The sequence below is a fragment of the Microtus pennsylvanicus genome, chromosome 21 (assembly GCF_037038515.1).
Source record: "Microtus pennsylvanicus isolate mMicPen1 chromosome 21, mMicPen1.hap1, whole genome shotgun sequence".
Lineage (NCBI taxonomy): Eukaryota > Metazoa > Chordata > Mammalia > Rodentia > Cricetidae > Microtus > Microtus pennsylvanicus.
This window is the reverse complement of record NC_134599.1, coordinates 23904750-23927264: the sequence shown is the minus strand read 5'-3', so window position 1 is coordinate 23927264 and position 22515 is coordinate 23904750. Positions and strand designations below refer to the sequence as shown.

The window sequence follows — 22515 nt, the reverse complement described above, 5'->3', positions numbered from 1 at the left end:
GACTATAGAGAGTAGAGAAGGGGTCCAAGTTCAGTGTAAGTTACATTCCAAAGGTATGCTCTACAAATAGTTTGTTAAGTTTTATCTTGGTCAATCCAGAATCTTTCGAGTTTCCTGTCCCAGTTAACAGTTTGGTGTTCTTATCCCAGGAGTCTGCCTTCATTTTCTGACAGCAAAGCTCTTAGACATTCCAAAGGATGTTACTATGGAAGTCTGGAGACACTGCTGGGGAGCCAGACTTTCAACAAAAGGCTTCAAATGCCGATTGCAGCTGCTCCAGATTAAGCAGATGAATGAAGAATCAATGGAAATAGCTAATATGTCCTGACCTACCTAATTCACTGTGAAGACTTTGGCTTTACCCTTCCTTTTAAAGGGAATAGCGACAAGGTACTATGCAGTACTCTCAAGTGTGGGGCCAGCCTGGGCTACCTAGAAAATTATAAGCCATCCTTGGCTACACCGTGAGACCCTATCTCCCTAGTTAACCATAGAATGACACCCCGCTCAAGGAAATAAAAGTGAGGCCGGAGAGATGACTCGGGGGTTAAGAGCACTGGTTGTTCTTCCAAAGGAATCAGGTTCAATTCCCAGCTAACACTACAAGGGTAGCTCCAGGTCCAGGGGATCCAGTGCCCTCTTCTGGCCTCTATGGGCACTGCATGCATGTGGTGCACTTGCATACGTGTATGTAAAAACAGTCATACACACAGAAAATAAGACTTTTTTTTAAAAAGAAGAAAATCAAGGTGACAATGTACTATAAAAAAGAGGTCTGGAGGAAGAAACATCTTTGTTTTTCTTTGCCATGGTCTTGTCTATTTTATTGACTCTGGGAAATTGATGAAGTCATCATTAAAGTCACTACTGGTTGTAAGTCAACAGTATAATCAGAATTGTGAAGCAGTTCTGTTGTTCCTTTTGCGAACTACAGCTCCCAACATTCCCCTGGACTACGGATACCAGCGCGCGCAGGTGCAGGACACTTCTCGCAGACGCCCTTAAAAGGCGGGGTTGCCACGAGCCCCCTCTCTCTCCTCTCTTCTTCCCCCCTCTCCTTTCGTCTCTGCACACCTGTACCTTACCTGTCGTTACCCCTCCCCCATTAAAGTGCACCCACGTGGGACCGCCGCGTGTCTGTGTCTCCTTTCCTCGCGTGACGTCTCCACTCTCTAACCCCGCAGGCAAGAAAGGGAGCAATAAGAACAACAAGTTCTTTATGGACTACGGTTCCTCTTCAGTGCACTAATAGCCTTCACGTTTGCACAGTGCCCAGGCAAACACATGCTACATACACACATAGAACACACGGAATATTTTTTTTTGCTTGTGTTTTATTTTTCATTAAAGGTACATTTTTGTTTCCTTATCATGGGAAGACTGGAAATACAAAATTCCTTATGTATATGAAAACTCTTAAATATCCAAGCCAAATGGCAAGTGAACTAACTCCTCTGAAAAGAAATATAAAAAAGTCCAACCTTCTTTAACGGGTTTCTGTCTGATCTTTTCTCCAGAACGGTTTCCTGTACTTAAGTTACCATTTTCTGCTTTAATTTGTTAACATGCATTTAGCTGTATGTATGACTAGTAACAGATAGTGTATATACACAGACCCGACAGCACTGCCCTTAGAGGCGCTTGACACTGTTAAATCAGTTCGTTTCCAGCTTAATCTCAGCTCCTATTAATGACTTGACTTACTCTTCAGTATTCCCAGTCCAGATCCTTTCCCATTCCAGAGCCGCTGGAGTACATTACATCAGCTCTGCCAAAGATTGAAGACCCTGGAACTGGGGCTGGAGAGATAGTTCAGTGGTGAAGAGTACTGACTTCTCTTCCAGAGGACCTGGGCTCAGTTCCCAACCCACACGGTACCTAAAGATACCAGAACCACTTAGCTTTCATGTCCTCATGCTCCCGGTCTCTAAGGACCAGAGCAGAACCACCAGTTAGTTTTTACATCGGATACATACACAGTAGCCCTCCAGTGTGGACCAGGGTACTTCTGTGAAAGACTAGTCAGTGGGCACCAGATGGTCCCCTCAGTGACAGACTCAACCACCTCAATTTTTCTTAGACAGAATCTTGCTAAGTTTCCTAGGCTGACCTCAGACTTGAGGGTCATCCTACCCTTGCCCCAAGCGGAAAGACAGAGGGGTGTAACCCCATCCCAGCTTTGTCTCCATCTCTAAGCATCAAGAATCACTATCATAAGATACACATCCAAAGGAAGACATCTAAATTATTAATAATTTAAACTCATAACTAGAATATCAATCCAGAGTTGAAGCTTATGGTAATTTTTCTTTCTGTGAATATTCTTTTAACTGTGGGTAAGAATTTATTAGGAAGAAATTAAGTTACCTTTGCATCCTGAAGTTATCTAAAACCTTCAGGCTGCTTTAGGCTTTCCAAGCTGGTGTTCTCTTTTTCACCTACAAATTCAGTGGGGTTGGTTTGCTTGTTTTTCGTTGGTTGGTTTTTGGTTTTGTTTTCTACTAAATTTTATCCCTTGGAACTCGATTTGATTTCGTAATTAGCATTCTATTTTGGGAATCCTCAGAAAGATTGGGAACACAATTAGGTGTCCAGGCATACCATTTTTTTCCCCACTGTAGCTAGTAGGACTACTAGGGGAGCTTGGGGGCTGTGATTCTCCTTAGTGAGGCAGGATTGGTGAGACCTAGGCAATACACACCACAGCCACTGTGTGGTAAGACAGTCGAAATATCACACAGCTAACTGGCATCAGAGGAATCACTGCTTTCCAGAGTCTGAAGAATGCCTTTGTCCCTCAGCGAAACTTCAAGTCCCAGTCCCATCTAAAAGGTACGCAAAGGAGCTCAATCTCAACACCTTATGAAATACCCCTACACACACACACACACACACACACACACCACGCACACCGATTTATAAAAATAACGTTATCCAAAAGGGCCAAGTTTTGAATTTAGAGAGCAGATATCACACACATGCGCCGGAGCTTGCCTTCCCAGTGTATAAACGGCTCTAGAGAGGTGTGAGAAACTGCCCACTACAAATAACAGTGTTTGTGGCATCTCAGCAGGGGCAGAGTGTGGGAAATAAATAGTTCAGAGTCGGGATAAATCCTCTGTCCTGTAGTCCAGTCACGGAGATCCCAGGATGACAGGAAGCCGTGAACATGTGCGCATCTCTTTTCCAGGCTGCTCCCAGAGCTGGAAATGCTTCCCGCAGCTTTTCTTTTCCCCAAAGCTGACATGATTGCCTTTAGTATCCCCAGCTTGATCTCAGCCATCCTGCAAGACAAACCAAAGCCTGTTGCATAGTTGGGTCTCATTTAACAAAAGCAGGGTGTTCCTAAAATGCTGTTTTCCAGGCGACCGTGAGGGAAGACCAATGACCAGTCCTTGTAGTTTCCATATCTAGGAGGGAATTAAAAGATCATAGAGCCAAACAGTTAGGGCCTGAGCCTGTGATCCCCGCTACCTTAGATTCAGAGGAGGATCCCTTGAGCCCAGGAATTGGAGGCTAGTCCCAGGCAACCTAGTGTGACTCCGTGTCACAAAAATAAACTTAAAAACAAAAACAAGACAAAGCAATGGAAGGTATCAGAAAGATGGGCCAGTGTTTTAAAGTGCTTGCTGCACAATCATGAGAAGTAGAGCTTGAAATTTAGCAGCCCTGTAGCAAGTTAGATGTCCTGGGAAGCCCTGTAACTGCAGCTCTGAGATGGTGGTGGAAGAGACAAGAAGACTGGACTGCTGGAGCTACCTAACTCCCAGCCTAGCAGAGGAAAACGTGACCTCCAGATTCAGAGATAGACCCCCCAATAAAATAGAAAAACAATAAAATAAAAAGGAGAGAGGAGAGGGAGAGAGAGAGGAAGCCACCTAACACCTATTTCTGACCTCCGCGCCTGCACCTAGGCACGTGTGCACAGGTGCACATATTCATACACACATACATGAAATACTCAGACACAAACAAACGAATTCTAAAGAGAACCAGATCATTCACTCGGCACATGGACGTCTTACTCTGTGAGCCTAGAGTTCATATACAGTACACGAGGTGTTCCCATTGGGTGCTACACGAAACATTGGTCCCTCCTTTAAAATGCTCCTTGTTCGAATGTTTCCATCTCAGAAATTCTTTCTATAACATATAGAAGGGCACTTAGAAGATGTAGGTACATATATATGTATATGTTTGGCTTTCTATAGGTACACTGTATATTCATAATACATATTCATACAGTGTGAATTTGATTTACCAATAATTGCATTACTTTACAGATTAGGCGTATTTGATGTCCCCAAATCTATTTTCTTAATACACCATAGACTGTTGACTATTGAATTATCTCCCTCTTGAATCGGTTTATAATTTCAGCAGATTCTAACATTCCATGTGCATACCAGTTTACTTAGGGTGACCCGGATGTGACTCTTGGGTGACAGAGCCCACTTTGTAGAACCTTCCAGCCTCCACATCTTGGATTACCACCCCCTCTTTTTTTTCTGCAACACCATTAAGTGACTCTGTTTTAGCACAGGCAAGAATCTAACTCTCTGTTTACATGTCTTCCCTGAGTTTGAGCCTGACTCTGGCTTGGGAAATGAAGCTAATGTGTAGTGCACTGGTCTTTGAACATATGCAACAGTTACGGGACCCTGATGCACCATTGCAATATAGACATGACCTCCTCACATTGCGGAATTCTATTTTCATTTTCTGCATGGTGAAACAGACCCAAGGGATGAGAAATCATCATTCTGGGGTCCAATAACTAGCTAGTAGCTCTCAAAGGGATGCATCTTGATTTCCAGTCATACTGCTTTGGAAGCCATGAGGTTATTGTCCAGAGCCACCATGCCCATATCAGCACCCTCAGTCTCCTCCTTTCTGATGCTACTTGTGGTTTCACAGCACTGACCTCACCATCCTGTTTGGCTTCATCTTGCCCTTCATCCTGGTCAGGTTCAAATGCGGTGCCTCGGTCTACAACATTCACACCAGGCTGTGCCACGGGCTTCTCGTTTTCCCACTTGGCAAAACCTTTGTCCTTAGCTGCTTTGTCATGGAACTTGGATTTCATTTTGGGGAATGTGTGGGACCCCGAGTCTCCCCAGCCAGCCTCTGACCACACAGGTTCTGTCTGCGTAGCTTGACTAGTGGTGGCTCGCTGTAGCCTCACGGAGATTTTACGAGAAGAGCCCGTGACCAGTGTGATGGCTCTGCTGTCCAGGTCCCGGTGTCCAGCAGTGACTCCAGGAAACTCAAACACTTCATCCTGCACTAGAAGGAAGAGGAGAGTGATTGTTACCTGACGTCAGTCTGTGTAATAGCAAACCATCACTGTTAGTAAAGATGCCAGGAATCTGATATGCAAGGTCTCAGAGGAACCGGCGTGGCTAGAATTAAAATATCAGCAGGTGAGCATGTTAGTGAGTTCACCAAAAAGGCCAAAGAATTAAGGGGTTAGCATTCCGAGAACTCTAAGAAAGCAACTAGCCTCGCTGCTTATAGGACTCAGACCCCTAAGTAGACACAGAACACAGATGACAGACAGGTGTGGAGAGACACCATGGCAGTGAAAAACATAGAGATGCTTACCTGGGGGCAAGGCTGGGCTTCCAGGCAGCGACCCAGGATTGCTGCCCAGCGAAGGTGCCCGGGCAAGTCTCCTGCAGGCCAGAACCAGGAGGTCTTTGCACTGTTTGTGACAGTTGGCGCCACAGTCTGCAAAGATCCCAAAGGTGCCACAGATGAGTGCGAAGCCAGCATGCGTGTCTGACCCTCCCCTCCCCCACATCTGGATTTCAGGGATGAAGTTGGGAAGTTTAGAGCCTTCTTTCAGCACACTTTTAACCCTTCAGCTTCCATTGTCCCAAGAGACCCAAGTTCTCCATCCGGCCAAGAGAGCGTGTACGGTTTAATCCGACAGATTTATTTCCTACCCCAAATGTCCGTGTCTTAACAGGTATTACCTTTGCATTTGTAGCCTTGTTTGATTATGCCCCAGAGCTGAAACAGAAGACAAAGGAACGTCAGGACATGGGAAGAGAAGCCTAGAAAGAAAACAAAGCCATGGAAAAGGAAGCCCTGGGAAGTTGGGTGACTGGCAGCTCACAAACAGGATGTAGCTGCTCTGGACACCCTTCCTTTGGAAGAGGAGCCTTCTCCCAGCCCCTTCAGCTGTGGTGACAGTTTCCCTTTTCTTTCTCAGAGCCAACTGGTAGTTGGCATGGAAAATTAGAGTTAGTAAGTTGATATGTTGCTCAGATGTCAGCGACTCTGAAACCAAATGTAGAAGTGTACCAGCCGGCCTTCCTGTCTTCCTTTATGATCCGGGCTGCTTTGGCGCCCCCTGCAGGAGCTGTAGCAGTCTCCGCGTGCACTTAACTAACTCGCCAGGTAAAGAATGGGCGACTGATCTTACGCATCACGTCTGCAGCAAGGCTGCGGGAGAAGTCACAAAGCCTCCTACTCTGCCAGCCAAGGACATGGTGACTTTCACGAAGTTAGCTAGTAGGAAGTGACTGCTAAATAAAAGCTACAGGCGTTATGAAGGACATAGTTGCTATAAAAGACCTCAACACACCAGAATAAAAATCAGACTATAAGCACCATACTAAAGCTCCACACTGTAAAGCTGAAACTAAGCGTTTTATACGACCCTCCCAGGAACTAGAAGAAACAACAGCCATATTCTCCCTAAATGGTCAGTTTCAATTTGTCGCCTGTCAAGTTGGGATCTTAGGCCCCAGGCCCTTGAATCTATCCCAGCCCCCAGGCCTGGTCTGGACTCCAAATCCCAGCAGGCCAGGTCCTGACCCCCCCTCCCTGGGTATTTAAATGATCTCCCAAAAGAGGAACACATAGTCCCTTTTTCTTCCTTCCGGTGGTCGGTGGTTGCATTTTGCGCAGGTTCCCGGTTCCCCCTCGGAGCGCAGAACTCCCATTAAACCTGGATATTTCTTAATTTGGCTTGTTTTGATTTGGCTTGATTGGGAATTTTGCATCGGCAGGGAGCTCATGTTAGGAAATATTCCTAACATCACCGACACCTTAATCCTTAAATAGGAAGGTGGAGGAAACTCATGCTCTCGGTTCCCTTCTCTTTTTTATTTAGGTTTTCCTATGGAGGCCAGGCTTGTCTCGAACTCCCAATCCTCCTGCCTCAGCCTCACAAGCATTGAAATTACAAGCATGTGCCTTCCATGCCTGGCTTATTTTTTCTATTATCCCCTCTCCTCGCCTCCCCCTTCATGCAGAGGCAAAGACCAGGCTGCTGTGGCTCCAGCTTCTCCCTGTCTGGAACACCTAATTCTGTTCTGTGGAATGACATGGTGCCTGGTTTTAGAATCTAAAATTGCACAATCTACAACCTTTTACTGGAACTGTAATTTTGTCCTTTGACACGACAAATGCCTTAGGTTCAATGAGGGAGGTGTTTGCAAATCAGTCTTGGCTGTGGTGTAACGTCCTGGCAGAAGTGAAGATAGTGAAGATATTCTAAAGAGATCCACATTCCCTTCCCTTGCCCCCTCAAGCTATTGAATGAAGCAATGGTCCCCCCGGAACTGGGACTTCCAGCAATCTCATACCCAGAGAAGGAAAAGGTTGAAGTCTTAGGCCAGCAAGAGGAGGGGCTTGTTTCCCCCCAAGAATTCCCACAATTCTCTGACAGCTTCTCAGATCACCTGACAGGAGAGCCTGGAGCAATGGGTCAGAACTGAGCCAAGCCACACTTCCAGGAGGACAGCTTGGTCATGTATCTCCTTGTTCCTCTTCTCATTGTGGCCACGTTGAATAGCCTTTTTTTTTTTTTGTCTAGTTGGCATCTTGAGGTCAGGAGGCTAAGCCTAGCTTGGTGGGTGGGGCTCCTGGGTCTGAGGTTCCGATCCTAACAACTCCAGTAACAGTGGGAGCTTCCCCCTCCTCGTAGCTCTTAACACTGTGAGGAAGGTGCCCTTGCCCTGTCCTTCCTCCTACCTTCTCATAACATTTGCCCGGGGCAGCAGGGACACCTGCACATTCAGCATTAGGCTCAGCTCCTTTTAGTTTAGGCTTAAGATGGGAAAACCTCATTAATGGGTTAGGTGCTTGTTGCTTGCTTAATAAATTGATGCTGAGCCGGGCTGTGGTGGCGCATGCCTTTAATCCCAGCATTCGGGAGGCAGAGGCAGGCGGATCTCTGGGAGTTCGAGGCCAGCCTGGTCTACAAGAGCTAGTTCCAGGACAGGCTCCAAAGCTACAGAGAAACCCTGTCTCGAAAAACCAAAATAAATAATTAATAAATAAATACAAATTGATGCTGAAAGGAGCGGGGCCAGCGGCCTCCTGAGCCGAGTGGGAACTCTGTTCACAATGCCCCTGAGGACAGGCATCCGGCCCCAATAACAAAAGCAGTTGCCAATGCAGAGTGATATCAGGGCAAGAGGGTGGCTGCCCCTTTCTCTCATGAAGACAAGGAAATTCTGCCAGGGGAACCCAGAGATTCCTTTGACCCTTCATAGTGCCAAGATCTTCTAGAACACAGTAAAATGCAAATGCCTTCTGGCAGGGCTACAGTTTGCCTCAGGAAAGATTTCTTTACCAGAGACAGACAGGTGGGCTCGTAGTAGAGTACCACAGGAGACCAGATGGGGGCAGAAAAGGGAAGAGGGTGGTCAGGTTAGTTACAGGTCTCAGGAGCCCAGGAAGCTTTAAAAGTCATCTAGTTGGCTTCTGCCATAGGCGTGAAGATAACGATCCAGGAAGTAGATACCTTGCAAGTCCCAACCGGGAAAACTTTAGGAGTGATGACATTCTTACCACTGCCTCTGGGTCGCATCTGTATGAACAAAGCCACTAGAACGGAACCAGAAGGAGACTGAAGAAGAGGCAATCTTAGAACTAGAAAAAGAGATCATTCTGAGTGAGGTAACCCAGATCCAGAAAGACAAATATGTATGCATTCACCTATATGTGGATATAAGCTGGTGAATTTGATGATAACGAAATTACAATCCATAGACCCACAGAGGTCAGGTACAAACTAAGGGATGAGTAGGGACAGATAGACCTCCATAATGGAATAGAATAGATAATTATGGTTGGATTCGGGGGGGATCAAGTGAAGAGGAAAGGGGGGAGGAGGGAGGGCATACATATGAGGAGAGTCAGGTAAAATTAAGGACCATTTGAGGAGTAATATGGAAATCTAATATAGTTAGAAGCCTACTAAAATATATGCATGTATGAAATTGACCTAAATAAAATCTCGAAATAATGGGGGAGACACCGTCCCAACTGGACTTCTCTTGTCACCAAATGAAGCTCACTGTACCAGGACTGGGTTACCTCTAATTGAGCTGTGTGCCAAAGGGGTCCCATGGGAACCTCCAAACAACGCAGGCTGTTGCCAAGACTATAGGCTGTTCTCCACAAACTGATGGCAAGGTCCTGTTGCTGAAGACAACACTAAGTGACTCACTGAACACAGAGACGTGGAGCTGGTGCCTGCATGATCCTTCACCCTCGGTTCCAGTGTCTTTGGTACATGTCTCTGTGTGCTACCAAAGGAGAAAAATAAACCCCAACTCAGCCACAAACCCTTTGATCTACAACAGTGTCCTGCCTGTATGATGCTGGTGCAACAGTGGTTCGAAGCTTGTGGGAATAACCAACCACTATCTGATTTGACTTAAGGCCCACTCCACCAGATGGAGCCCATACCCAGCACTACTCGGGTGACCAATAACCTGAAACTAGATAGGCCAGAGACCTGAGGGGAGCCAAACCACTGTGCTGCTAAAGGAACACAGCATTAAAATGACTCCTCAGGACATTCCCCTAGGTCATAGGTCAGTGCCTTCTCAGCCATTGTCAGAGAGGCTTCCTCTTGCAGCAGACAGGAACAAATACAGAGACCCACAGCCAGACATATGCAGAAAATGAGAGGCCTTGGAGCACTCAGCCCTAAATGGGATGTCTCCATCAAATCCCTCCCCTCCAGGGTCAGGGAACCCTACATAAAAGGAGGCAGAAATAGTGTAAGAGTCAGAGGGGACACCAAGAAAAAAAGGTCCTCTAAATCAACATGATCAACACATATATGATCTCACAGAGACCGAGGCAGCACGCACAGGGACTGCACAGGTGTTTGGATCTATACTATGACTTCCAGTTTAGTGCTTTTATGGGATTCCTGGGAATTCAAACAAGTGGGCCTCTGGTGTATATCTGTTTCTTGTGCCTTATCTTGGGCTCTTTTCCTTCTGCTTGCTTGTTTTGTTCTGTTCCAATGTGTTAGTTTTTGTTTAACTTATTTTATTCTGTTTTATTATTATCCCTTAGAAGCCTGTTTGTTTTTTTTTTCTTAAAGAAATAAAGAGGTGGATCTGGAACGGAGACTGCATGGGGAGGAAATGGGAGGAGTAGAGGAAGGGAAAACAATAATCAGGATATGTTATGTGAGAAAAAAATCTATTTTAAATAAAAAGGGGAAAGAAGAAGAAGGAACAGAGGAGGAGAAAGAGAAGGAGAAGGAGGAAGAAGAAGAAGAGAAGGAGGAGGAGGAAAACAGGAGGAGGAAGACATAGCATCCTTTCCAGGTGTGGTGGTGCTTGTGTTTAATCCCAGCATTCAGAAGACTAAGGAAAAAGGGTCTCAAGTTCAAGCCTATCTTGGACTATTGCATGAAACCCCACCCCACCCCTAAAGATAGGACGCCCTAATGAAAGTTCCAATATGTTATTAGCACCAACTGCAGAGCTGCTGCAAAGAGATATAGTCAAGCAAGAGTCCTTTCAGGACTTGGTTTGCTGAGCTCACTTAGGAGCCAGGAGGATACACTGCCAGGAAAGGCACTGGGTCAGTGTGCCAGCCAACAACAGCCAGAGGCAACCCAACTTAGGTGAGTCTTGGGAGCATTTCCCAGGCTTCTTTGATCTGAGACCATGGGCTTGTACAATACTTGACATTCTTTACAATATAAAGAACACTGGACTGAGAGTTAGGAAAGCTGGCTGGGGTTCATGCCCCAGCTGCCAATGACTTACGTGACCTTGGGGAACTAACTCTCTTCACTTCTCCAGCCTTTGGTTTCTTCTTCTATAAAATACGGGGATTACCAACACACTTTCAGTTCTGGCATCCTGATTCTGAAATATATGCACTGCCTTCCTTGCCCTTAAAATAGAATTTATTTCAAAAGCAGATGGCCCAGGCACTGGAAAATGGTTCCTGGCAGTCTCACAATTCCTTTCAAGGATGTACCTTCAGAGTTGTATTTATAAATCCCTTGAAAAATCAGCGGACCCTTGAGTATTAAGTGAGCAAAGCCCAAGTCAAGCTGTACTAATGAAATTAAATAAATTTCAAAAAATGAAAAGGGCTATAAACTTAAAAGAGTTAATTTCAGGCAACCTCTAAATGTGCCAAAAGAATACTTTCAGAAAGTTTACGCTGTTTCCTCTTTGTCCCAACCCCTTGATACTTTCAGACTTGTAACTTGCCTGGTATTATTTATCTCCCCAACAACTTGCCAGGTAAGCAGTGTATTGACTATTTTTTACAAATAGGAAAGCAGACATCATGGTAGTCATTAACTTGGGCCCACAACACGGAGTAAGAGGGGCAAAACTAAGGTTCAAAGCTAAGGTTCGAGACTCCAGGTCCAGAGTTGTGTGCTTCATACCAGGAATAGCAGAGCACAGCAACAGCAAGTGTACTCAGATGAGTGGGCAGAAGATGCGGAATCCAACGTCGACCTTCTTCTTAGAAGCAGGCATCCCCACGTAGGAGGAGGCAGCAACGGCTTCCACGCTGAGACTGAATAAGTACCTCAAATCTGTCCTACACCGCTAAAGACCAAATAAGCATCCCAATTCCCAGTTCTGCCTTGGCAAGTCCACTCAGTCTGACCTTTCCGTCCGAAGGCTCAGGCTTTTGCAGTGGTACCCGTGGTTTCACCCCACTTGCATTTTCAGGTTTATCTACTTCCCCAAACTCCCATGGGAATAGAGAAACAAGAGGCACACGAAAAAGAAAATGCATTCGTTGTACAATAGGGTGGTGCGGTGAAGGACACACCCAGCGGAGATGCTACTGTAAGAAAAGGAACGTCTCTGCCCCTGGGACTGATGAGGCAAACTGGCTAGAATGGTCTGGGGGCTGCTGCTGTCGAAAGTAGAAGTTGCCTTATATACCTGTTCTCAAAGAGATGTGTGCCCTGGGTCTCCCAAAGCCAGGCCTTCAAGCAGGGCATGGGAACAGCGTAGTTGACAGGCAACCCAAAGCAGTCAGCCCTGGCACGTGACAGCTGAACAGAACCAAGAGTAAAGCTCGGGTGGTTTATCTTACCTAGGTGCTGGGCCACCCTCACCTCAAACTTTTCATTCTCTTTTACTTGAGCACCAATTGGAAGATAATCAGAGTTCAAAAATCTGGTAAGGAGAAGGCCCAGAGCTGGCTTCACTGCCCAGTGTCAGGGTAAGTATACAGCAGTGGTTCCCATCCTCTTAATGTTGTGTGTGACCCTTAATACAGTTCCACAAGTCGTGGTGACCCCCAAGCAAAAAATTATCTTCGTTGCTACTCCATAACCATAATTTTGCTACTGCTATGAATCGTAGCGTCAATATTTGATATGCAGGAGATCTGATATCTGACTCCCGTGAAAAGGTCATTTGATCACCAAAGCGGTCGCGACCCACAGGTTGAGAACTGTGGTATACAGTGTTCTGGTACTGCAGAGGTGAGGGCCAAGCGCAGGACTCACACTCAGAGCTCCCGTGTTTGAGTCCACACCTGATTAGAACTCTGCAATCGTGGAGGAGTTGGGCTAGTCACTTTACACCTCTCCATCTTCACAGGGCAAATGCGGAGAAAATGCCTATCTCATGCTGTGGGGATTCCTCACATCGATGCCCAGGGACTTTGTTACTGTCAAGCATTAAGTAAATGTTATTTATTATCATGACTGCCTTATCCCCAAAGGGTTTTTTTTTCCTCTTTGAGTTGGGAAGTATTGAGCCATGCCATGATGGATGTAGTGGCGAACATGTTAAATCAGTGCTAGAAGGAACTGGCTAAGATAAATGCTTCTCTTTGGAGCAATCATTACCAAGAGTGGTGACGAATGCCAGAGCTCTCTAGGCTGATACTTCCCCTGGCAGACAGCAGTAGTAGAAGTTCTTTCTTTAGCTAGTGGAGCTCAGCATCCTTCCCTATCTTGCTTTGGGGTACTCCCAGAGCATAGCTAAACTCACAGATCTCAGTTTGATTTTTATTTCATCTTTAATTTCAGGGAATCACCACACATTTTATTTCTGATGCAGAAAAGAAAATGGATTCTACTGAGGAAATCATTTCCCTGCCTTTCCAAAGGGCTGCAAAAAAAAAAAAAAAAAAAATGGAAACGGAAAATCTGACTTACAAATCCCGCACAGTGTTCACAGAAGGTCGGCTTGAGATAATTCATCTCCTGAAAATTATGGATAAATCCTGGTCCCATTTTGCAGTGTAGCTGGGATTTAGCTCTCAGAAAATAGGCCATCATTTCGTCTTTGCTAATTAGGCCATCCCTGTTAGGGAAGTCAAAGAAGAGAAGAATCTGTGAATACCGTATCACTAAGCAGCTGCGACACTCTGGTACCCACCTCCCAAACCTTTGTGACCAAAAGCAAAAGAGAGATGTTCACTTTACTTAAACATTCAAAAGGAGGATGAGTCTCCAAAGACACATCAAATATTCAAAACCTTCTTCAATAAGTAGATGCTGTGTGTGTGTGTGTGTGTGTGTGTGTGTGTGTGTGTGTGCGCGCGCGCCAGCGTGCATGTGAGTGAAAGCTCTCAGACACAGTCTCCAGAGATTGCTAGAGGCAGGATCGCCATTTCACACTGAGGTAGAGATAAGAGTGACTGACCATTTTGCTTTTCTGACCTTCAGGTTGAAGCCCAATATCTGCCTTGGGTTTTTTATTACTTGTGTTACAACTAACAATAAGGTTGAAATTCCTGCTGTCCCTCTCATCTTTATTCAGCCCGATTCATTGCAGGCTGCACCCCCAGAGACCTTTGCATCTGTGTCCTCCAGATCCACGGCTTATCTAGAGCAAATCCTGCAGATATCATCCCCACAAAACGACTCTCCTCTTCCACCTATGTGTTCTCTGTTTATCACACACCTTGCTTGTTGTCACTGGTCTATCAGTAAGGGACTGAACACATATGATACAGGCAAGTGCCAGGTACAGAGATCTCACCTTGCCTGCCCTGCTCAGGGTCTCCTCATCCTTCCTCTCCTGGCTCTTCCTACAGCATCAGAAGGACCACTCCCATCCCTGCTCTCCAGGCTCCACAGACCTCTGCTCTCTCCCAGGCTCTGCACAATCTTCTCACCCATTTCTCCGGCTTACGGAGATGCCCAATGCTTCCCTTCTCCTCTGATCTCATTCCTTGCTCCAGCTGTCTTCCCCAGCACCAGTCTTTCTCTCTTACCAACTCCCAAAGTTATCAAAAGCATCACTCGTTAGCATTTTCTGTCATCATTCTACAGCACCCAGTCCAGTTTCTCCCGCTGCCATTCTACTAAACCGTCACCATGGACAATCCCCGGTGGTGTCCTCTCATTTTTTGAAAACTCTGATCTCACAACAGTGTGTGACCCAGGGGTATTTATTTGTTGACACCTTCTTCTCTATGGAGCCTGCACTTCTGAGCCATGTTGGTTTACTCTTTCCTCTTCTGCTTCCTCTTCTCTGTCTTTTCTGAAGAATTCTACTTGTTACTTTCATTGTCTATGAGTGGGGAGGGAAGTCCACATATTTCTTTCTGGAGCCCTGATCCCATCCCCCTCCCCCAAATTTCCCACCAGAAAAAACTATTGCACTGAGGTTCCAGCACCCAGCTAGTGTTGTGGGGCTGAAAACTCAGTGTGCACCTCCAACCCTGACTGCCCTCACACATTTCATACTGCGTCTTCCAGAACTGGCTAGACGTCTCTCCCTGTACACACCCCTCCAAATCAACATAGCCTGCCAAAGTCCCTGTCTTCCATTTCCAACTCACATGACCACAGGTTCATAATTGAACTCCAGAGTTAAGGTCCTTTTTTCATCTCATATGCAAAATAACCTGAATCATACTTATACTTTATAAAATTCAGTCATTTAGTATCTTTCCCAGCCTTAAAAACATGTGTCATACAATTTGTGCAGACATACGCATCAATTGCAAACAGACACAAAAGTCTAATGTGGACTGCATTCATTTAGGAAGACGTGTGTGTGTGTGTGTGTGTGTATACACATACAGAGATGTAGAATCATTGAATCATACATGTTCCAGGGATCCGCTTACTATACCATAGGGCAACAGGAGTTTAACCACCAGGCAGTAACCTGGCTCAGGTCCTTTCAGGGCTCAAGAGACAGAGAAAGGAGTAGCTTGCTGCCGAGCATATATCCCATCTTACATTATGTGAAGTTGCTCCTGGCACAGGAGCTTCCAGTTTCCAACAGATGTGATACAAAGCACTCAAAGATCAAAGGAGCTGAAGAAACTCCTGTGCCTGTCTACCGTGCGTTCTCTCACACGCTAGGAATTTCAGGAACCAAGATGTATGCAGAACCACAAGATGGAGGAGCTTACCCTGTGAGTTACTAGAAAGAAGAATGTTGGCTAGTCAGTAGGAATGCTGGACTTAAATAAGTGGAAAATTACACGGCAATTCTTCACCTTGACCTTTATCCTTTAGTATTTTTTATTTTGAGACATGGTCTCACTGATCAAGTGGTCTAGGCTGATGCTGAATACTTTCTCTGTGAACCCAAGCAGGCCCCGAGCTTGAGATCCTCCTGCCTCAGTCTGCCAAGTAGCCTGAGCTACAGGCATCTGCCCTCAGGTTGGTCACTTCCACTTCTCTTGACGGGGGTTTTGGAGGTGGTAGCAAAGCACTAGAAGTATTGATAGAAACTGAGAGCTGGTTCATTTCCAGATGGGCACTTATGCTTAACAGAGATGTGGTCTGCCCTGTGACAGCACCCAACAGGTTAGGTTTAGGGACGCCAAGAAAAACGAGTGGAAAGTCAGACTGTTCTATCAGAACAGTCGGGCAAAGCTTGTCGGGACGCAGGATGCAGGTTTGCCTGTCCCACTGCATAGATAATCTTCTGCTTTAAGCTAGATCCACTAAAATAAAAAAATTAAAAAAAATGGAACTCACTGGTCTTTGTCTAGCACACAGAAGGAATCCAGGAAGGGGAAATTGGCAGCTATGCTCTCAAAGTCCTCTTGGGAGATGTAGCCATCGTGATCATGATCGTAGTTTCGAAACACAGACTGCAAAGGAGAAAAAACCATTTACCTTGAGTGTGCATAGGTTGGCCATTAATCTTGTGAACAGCAATATGTGGATTGTACACTCAATCAAAGAGCCTAGAATCTGGTGGAGGATCTGTAAACTCACACTTAATTAACACTATAAAGCAGTAAGTGGTTTGAATTGGAGGTTTGAATTTAGATAAAGATTTCCTGGAGGTTAAAAAAAAAGTCTAAACTGAGACCTCAGGGTTGAGCAGGAGTTAGGCTGGTGAGTTTATTGATTACAATTCTATGAAAATGGAAAATGAAACTTTACAAATTTAAATAACTTCAAAAATTGAAAATGTGTTGAATGGTGTTGAATGTTATCCCCCTAAAAATTCCAGTAAGGATTTTTTTTATTCATATTGGGAGACAAGAAGTGTTTACAAATGAACAAATAGATTTTACAGTTCGAATCCAAGTCAATGTACAGGCTAAAAATCATTCAGAATGGTAAATGAGACATGCGGACTCTCCCCTTTAAAAAGTCAAGCACTCTAAGGGTCTACTTAGCAACAGGAGAGGCAGCTTGAACCAAGAGTCCCCAGATACAGGCAATGTCTAAAAGCATTTATCTGGAACCACCTCATCCTGCAACCCCCCCCCCCCCCCCCGCTCAGAAGAGAATCTCTATTTCCCCTCCTTCCCTTCTCTCCTCTGTCCTTCACCATCTCATTTTCAAATCCAATCCGAATTCCTTGGTGAAACGTTGGCCCAGTTTGGGTTAAAATGCTTACCATTAGTTTAATCAAATGAAAGGCAAGTTTATTAAAAACCTGTACTAAAATTTGTTTTTACAAAATTTTTGTACTCTATAAAAAGTATGGATATTCAATGACAATATTAGATACTTCAAAATAGTTAACCTTTAAGCTGTTTTGCTAATGAATAATAAGTATTGGGATGATGAAAATGCGGTGCACACACGATAGGAAAAACCTTATTCAGCTGTTTAAAAAAAAGAAAATTGAAATTTTCAAAAATAACCGATGGATTTGGAGAGTATTATATTAAATGAGGTGATCTAGTTCCAAAAAGAAAAAAATCGCTCATTTTCTCTCATTACATGCATATTGTGGCTTTGAATGTTTCTGTGTGTGTGTGTATAGGACTGTGTGGACATAGATATAAGCTGAGGAAGTAGAAAGAAAAGCATGAGAGGGAAATGGGGGGTGTTGGGAGAGCAACAGGACATATGAGACAGAAAGGAGGTTAGTGGGGAGTGAGAGGGCACAAACAGAAACGGGGGCTGGAGGAAAAGAGAAAGCCAGGAGAAAAGATAAAAAGGAAATTTGTTTGACAATGCCTTAATAAAATCTAATAGGTTATATGTTAATTTTAAAAGATGCAAGAAAATGAGAGAGAAAAGGATGTCAAGAAAGGAAGGAAGGAAGGAAGGAAGGAAGGAAGGAAGGAAAGAAGGAAGGAAAGAAGAGAGGGAGGGAGGAAGGGAAAAGGAAGATCTCTACCTTTCATTTTTGATTTTCTATCATCAGAGTATCCTGATGTGCAATGTTCTCCTTGGGTCCTTCTGGTCCCCAAACTCTGTTCCTCTTTGCCCTGGACTGTACAGACTTCTTAGTCCCTTCCCTCAGCAAAAGTCCTTCCGCACCACCTTTGTGATTATCATTGGCTTGCTTGGGTTTTCTGTTTGCTCGCTTGTTTGCTTAGATCTATTTTATTTTTGAATCGTATGTGTGCTGGTGTGTCTGTGTCCAGGCACGTGCATTCAGGTACCCACGGAAGTCACAGTGGCATTGGGTCCCCTAGCTGGAGTTACAGTTACGGTGTTAGCCACCCAATGTGGGTGCTAGGAATCAAATCCATGCCCTGCAGAAGACCAGGGAGTCCTTTTAACCACTGAGCAATCCTTCCAGCATTTAACTTGTTCTTGAGATAGGATCCTGTTTTGTAGCCCTGGTTGCCTTTAACTCTCCTGCCTCAGCCTCCCATACGCATTGGCACATCGGGCCCTCCACACTATGCCTTTTAACTATTTCTTTATGCCTCATACACAACATAAAACTTCTCTCAGAAATTACCAGATTCCTGGGTTTTCCAAAACAAAGAAGATCCTTTATGTTCTTCTGAAACATCTCTTTCCAGCAAAGAACACTATGTATACCATAGATACTCTGTCTCATAGAGTCAGCCTTATTTGTAATAGATAAAGCACCAGTCTATGAAATCAGGGGTTTAATCAATTACCAATGACAGAGATATTCCTACTTCTTCCTCCACACTGGTGCTTCTCCTCTTCTGTGTTCTCTCTCTCTCTCTCTCTCTCTCTCTCTCTCTCTCTCTCTCTCTTATCCTTTGAGGCAGAGTTTCACTGTAGTCCAAGTTGTCCTCAAACTCACCATCCTTCTGCCTCAGTTTCCCCAAGTGCAGGTATTACATGGGTACACTACCACACCCAAATCTGTTTTGCTTTCTACATGGAGAACCCTGAAAAAGCCTTGACTTGGATTGAGTGATTTTTCTGACCTTAGTGGAACTATGTAACCGTATCATTAAACCCTCATCATATACAGCAGGTGAAAAAAATCCAGCTCATAGGGTATTTCCCTGCTCTGAAGTAACAAACTCATCTGGAGTGGGTTTTCCAAGAATAATTCTAATCCCTAATGTCCTTCATGACAGTGACAGAGCTGGCAAATGGCCAAGAAGGGAGCTAGAGAGAGCTGAGAAAACTTGAGACAGAAGGGTACTTTCTGATAAATTCTCTTGGGGCCCATGCAGGAAGCATGGAGTTTCAGTTGAGGAACTTGTTCCTCAATCAAGCTCAATTGTTCCTATTTGCTGTTTTCATGGTCATCTGAGTTCTGGATAATCATAGCACATTCAGGAAAGAGAAGGAGGCTTTCTAGAACATTCTACTTACTCTTCTTCAATTACGTACCTCCACCAACTTCCTTATGTGTTTGTTGATGATGGTGGGGTCTGGCTTTGGTATCACCCCTGAAGCCCACTCCAGGGGCACCACAGGCTTGTTGGGCGTTGTGGGGGAGGTAGGCTGCTAAAAGAACACACACACATTTTTCACTATTAGCTGGAACTTGATCCACCAGGACAGAAAATTTAATATATGAATAGAAGTAAAGACTTAAGTTTATATAGTGCTCAAGTGTTTACTTGAAACAGTGTCTCACTATGTCACCCCAGTAGGACTGAGACAACATAGACCAGATTGGTGTCGAATTTGTATAGATCCTCTTGCCTCTGCCTCCTGAGACCACCATAGCCAAATTTACATGTTTGTAAACCAACATCTTTTGTTAATAGAATCTAACCAGTAACATAAAACATGCCTTCCCTTAGTTTGTGCTTTTTGAGACAAAGCCCCTTGCTATGTAGCCCTGGAACTTACCATTCCATTGCCTTGGCCCCTGAGTGTGAGTCTTCTAGGCGTGCACTAGCACACATGGCTAAGGATATGTTTTGATAAGCCCTTTGTTTAATAGCCACCTCCATTTATAGTCTTTTAAGTAAATATATATACATATATTTGGGCATATATACATACATACATATATAAAAACTGTACTCCTAGACCACTCCAATAACCCATCCGGGTTCACTAACTACAGAATATCATCAGACCATTTCTAAAGGTTTACATGGTAATGCAACATGGACTTTTACATATGTATATATGTATACACACATGCATACATATAAATTATAATTGTCAAGTCAACCACAGTGGCACAGGCCTGTAATTCCAACACCTGGGAAACTGAGGTCAGGAGTTTGAGGCCAGCCCAGGTTTTATAGCAAGATCCTGTCTCAAAAACAAAAGCTATCTAATTTTATCTGTGTTTTACATAGCGTGTGTTAGTGATCGATTTGCATTGAATGCATACAACAGCTCGTAACCAACACATGGCCAAGTTCCTGTCCTTGCACCCATGCTTTGGTTAAGGTGCTAATTTCCCATCCAACTGTTGTGTGAATGCTTGGGTCTCTCTGTCCTCTCTCTGGCCAGTGACTTCTCTGCAAGCTTTTCCAATAGGGCTTGTCTGTCTTATAAGACATTTTCTCTTAGTCACATGGGGAATGTGATGACAATAATACACAGCCTGAACAGGACACACAATCTAATCGGGAGTCAAGCTAAGGCTGTTGTACGGTTTATTGGCTGCTCTCTGTGGGACCCTCATCCATGGGCTCTGTTTCACTGGTGCACACAGGCAAACCTGTTCTGGGAGGTTCTTTATTTGATCTGAACTGGGAATACATTTTTTATTTTTTGCAAGAGGATCTGAAAGGAACCGTAACTCAATTAAACCCCAAACAATGATGAGGTGGGTACTACTGGTGGGCAGTTAGCAAGACCAACACCTTTATACAATTTAGATAGATTCATGCCCACACTCACGGTATTGCATCCCTTCTCACACCATGACTCTGGGTGTATGAATGTGTGTGCCTGCATGTGTGCAAACATGTATTGCATGTGTATGTGGGCTCTAGAGGTCAACCTTAGGTGTCTTCTTCAACCATTTTTAATCAGATAGTTTTTGAGACATTAACATTTTCTTAAACTACTTTTATGGGGCATGAGGAGGTCTTTGTGCTGCTCTCATTGATATCTTTGTTTTTGTTTATTTTCTTTTCTTTTTATTTGTGCATATGAGTATTTTGACCTGCATGTATGAATGTGTCCCATATGGAGACCAAAAGAGGGCATTAAAATCCCTAGAACTTGAGTTGCAGGTGATTGTGAGCCACCACATGGGTGCTGACAACCAAACCCAGTTCTCTGCAATAGCAGCAAGTGTTCTTCACCACTAAGCCATCTCTCCAATTCTTTCTTTCTCTCTCTCTCTCTCTCTCTCTCTCTCTCTCTCTCTCTCTCTTTCTTTGTCTATTTATTTATACAAAGCCTGGAAGGATATAAAGGATCTAGACAGAAACCATACCTAACATAGGATCTTAAATACTAGAATGACTGACCTTTTTTTCCCTACTTTTGAAAAGTCCTTTGTGTAGGTGAGTTCTTAGAGAGGGATACAAAAGATAAAAGATCAATGATAAAACAGCATATTGATGATATTTTTCCTTTCCTTTATCATTTGATGATGTGAAGAAATAATCCAGAAACTCATTTGGAAATAAACCGGCCCATTGGTCAAATGGGAATAATGCAGATCTCCAGAGTTCTTCAGTTTTAAAAATACAAAACACCATCGAAATGACCAATGGCAATAAATGACAAACAGTGGTGTCTGAGCCCTGAGAAAAAAACAATACCTACCAACTGGGTGGTGGTGGCGCACACCTTTAATTCCAGCACTTGGAAGGCAGAGGTAGGAGGATCTCTGTGATTTCGAGGCCAGTCTGGTCGACAGAGTGAGTTCCAGGACAGCCAGAGCTGTTACACAGAGAAACCCTGTCTCAAAAACCAAAAATGAACAAATAAACAACAACAACAATAACAAAACACACGGTACCTCTACCTACCGATTTGGAATTTCTAGGCTCCAGCACCAGGGACAGTTTGTAAATATCATCCTCAGTGTGATAGAGGTCCAGAGAAAGCTATGACAGAATCAAACAACATGAATGATTATGCTAGACCACATTTCTTTATGTACATTACTGAAATGTTTTCAAACGGAAGGCTCTAAGTCTCGTGCTCAGTAATCTGGATAGATGCAAGCGAGATAAAAGATACAGAGGCACGCAGGGGTGGGAAATAAAAATTTCAAAAGAAAAAAGTTAACCCTGGTGTGGTCATCAGCATCAAGAAAAGCACAGTGGACTCCATTTTCTTGCAGTGCTGGTTGGACAGATCTACATGTTCAGTCCTGTGTCACTGGGGGATTCTAGATTTTTACAGGCTGCAGACTGGACAGTTGTATAGCACAGGACCAGAATAAACTAGTCCAGATTCTATTGCCCTGTGCAGAGTCCTGGTGACCCAAAGGGTAAAAAGTGACTCATTGCCCTTGAGAGTCTGGCGGTTAATTTGAACAAACAAAATTCAAGCAAACGGCAACAACAAAATTGTGTTCCCATCACTGTGTGTTAAGGTATGAAGTGAGATGTCCCGCTCCAGTTGGAGTTACAAGAGTTATTCTGGGAAAGAGGAGTAAATGCAAAGACCTGAGTCTGTCATCGGTGAACTCTGGAGCCCGGGTAAAGTTATTTGTGCTTCCGTAACTC

The 22515-nt window shown here is 44.4% G+C and overlaps 1 protein-coding gene across 3 annotated transcripts in view; it reads right to left on the bottom strand.

Annotated features, from left to right (window-relative positions):
* Positions 1–1342: 1342 nt before the first annotated feature.
* Positions 1343–22515, bottom strand: part of Rasgrp3 (RAS guanyl releasing protein 3) — a 98870-nt gene continuing 77697 nt past the window's right edge. For all 3 annotated transcript variants that reach the window (XM_075955038.1, XM_075955039.1, XM_075955036.1), the window contains exons 11-18: positions 21811–21888; positions 19247–19363; positions 16205–16320; positions 13415–13562; positions 5979–6015; positions 5605–5730; positions 4925–5286; positions 1343–3284 (exon numbers count right to left, since the gene is read on the bottom strand). In XM_075955038.1, coding sequence (XP_075811153.1) covers positions 3276–3284; positions 4925–5286; positions 5605–5730; positions 5979–6015; positions 13415–13562; positions 16205–16320; positions 19247–19363; positions 21811–21888 — 993 coding nt within the window. In that variant the 3' untranslated portion in view covers positions 1343–3275. The remainder of the gene's footprint in view (positions 3285–4924; positions 5287–5604; positions 5731–5978; positions 6016–13414; positions 13563–16204; positions 16321–19246; positions 19364–21810; positions 21889–22515) is intronic.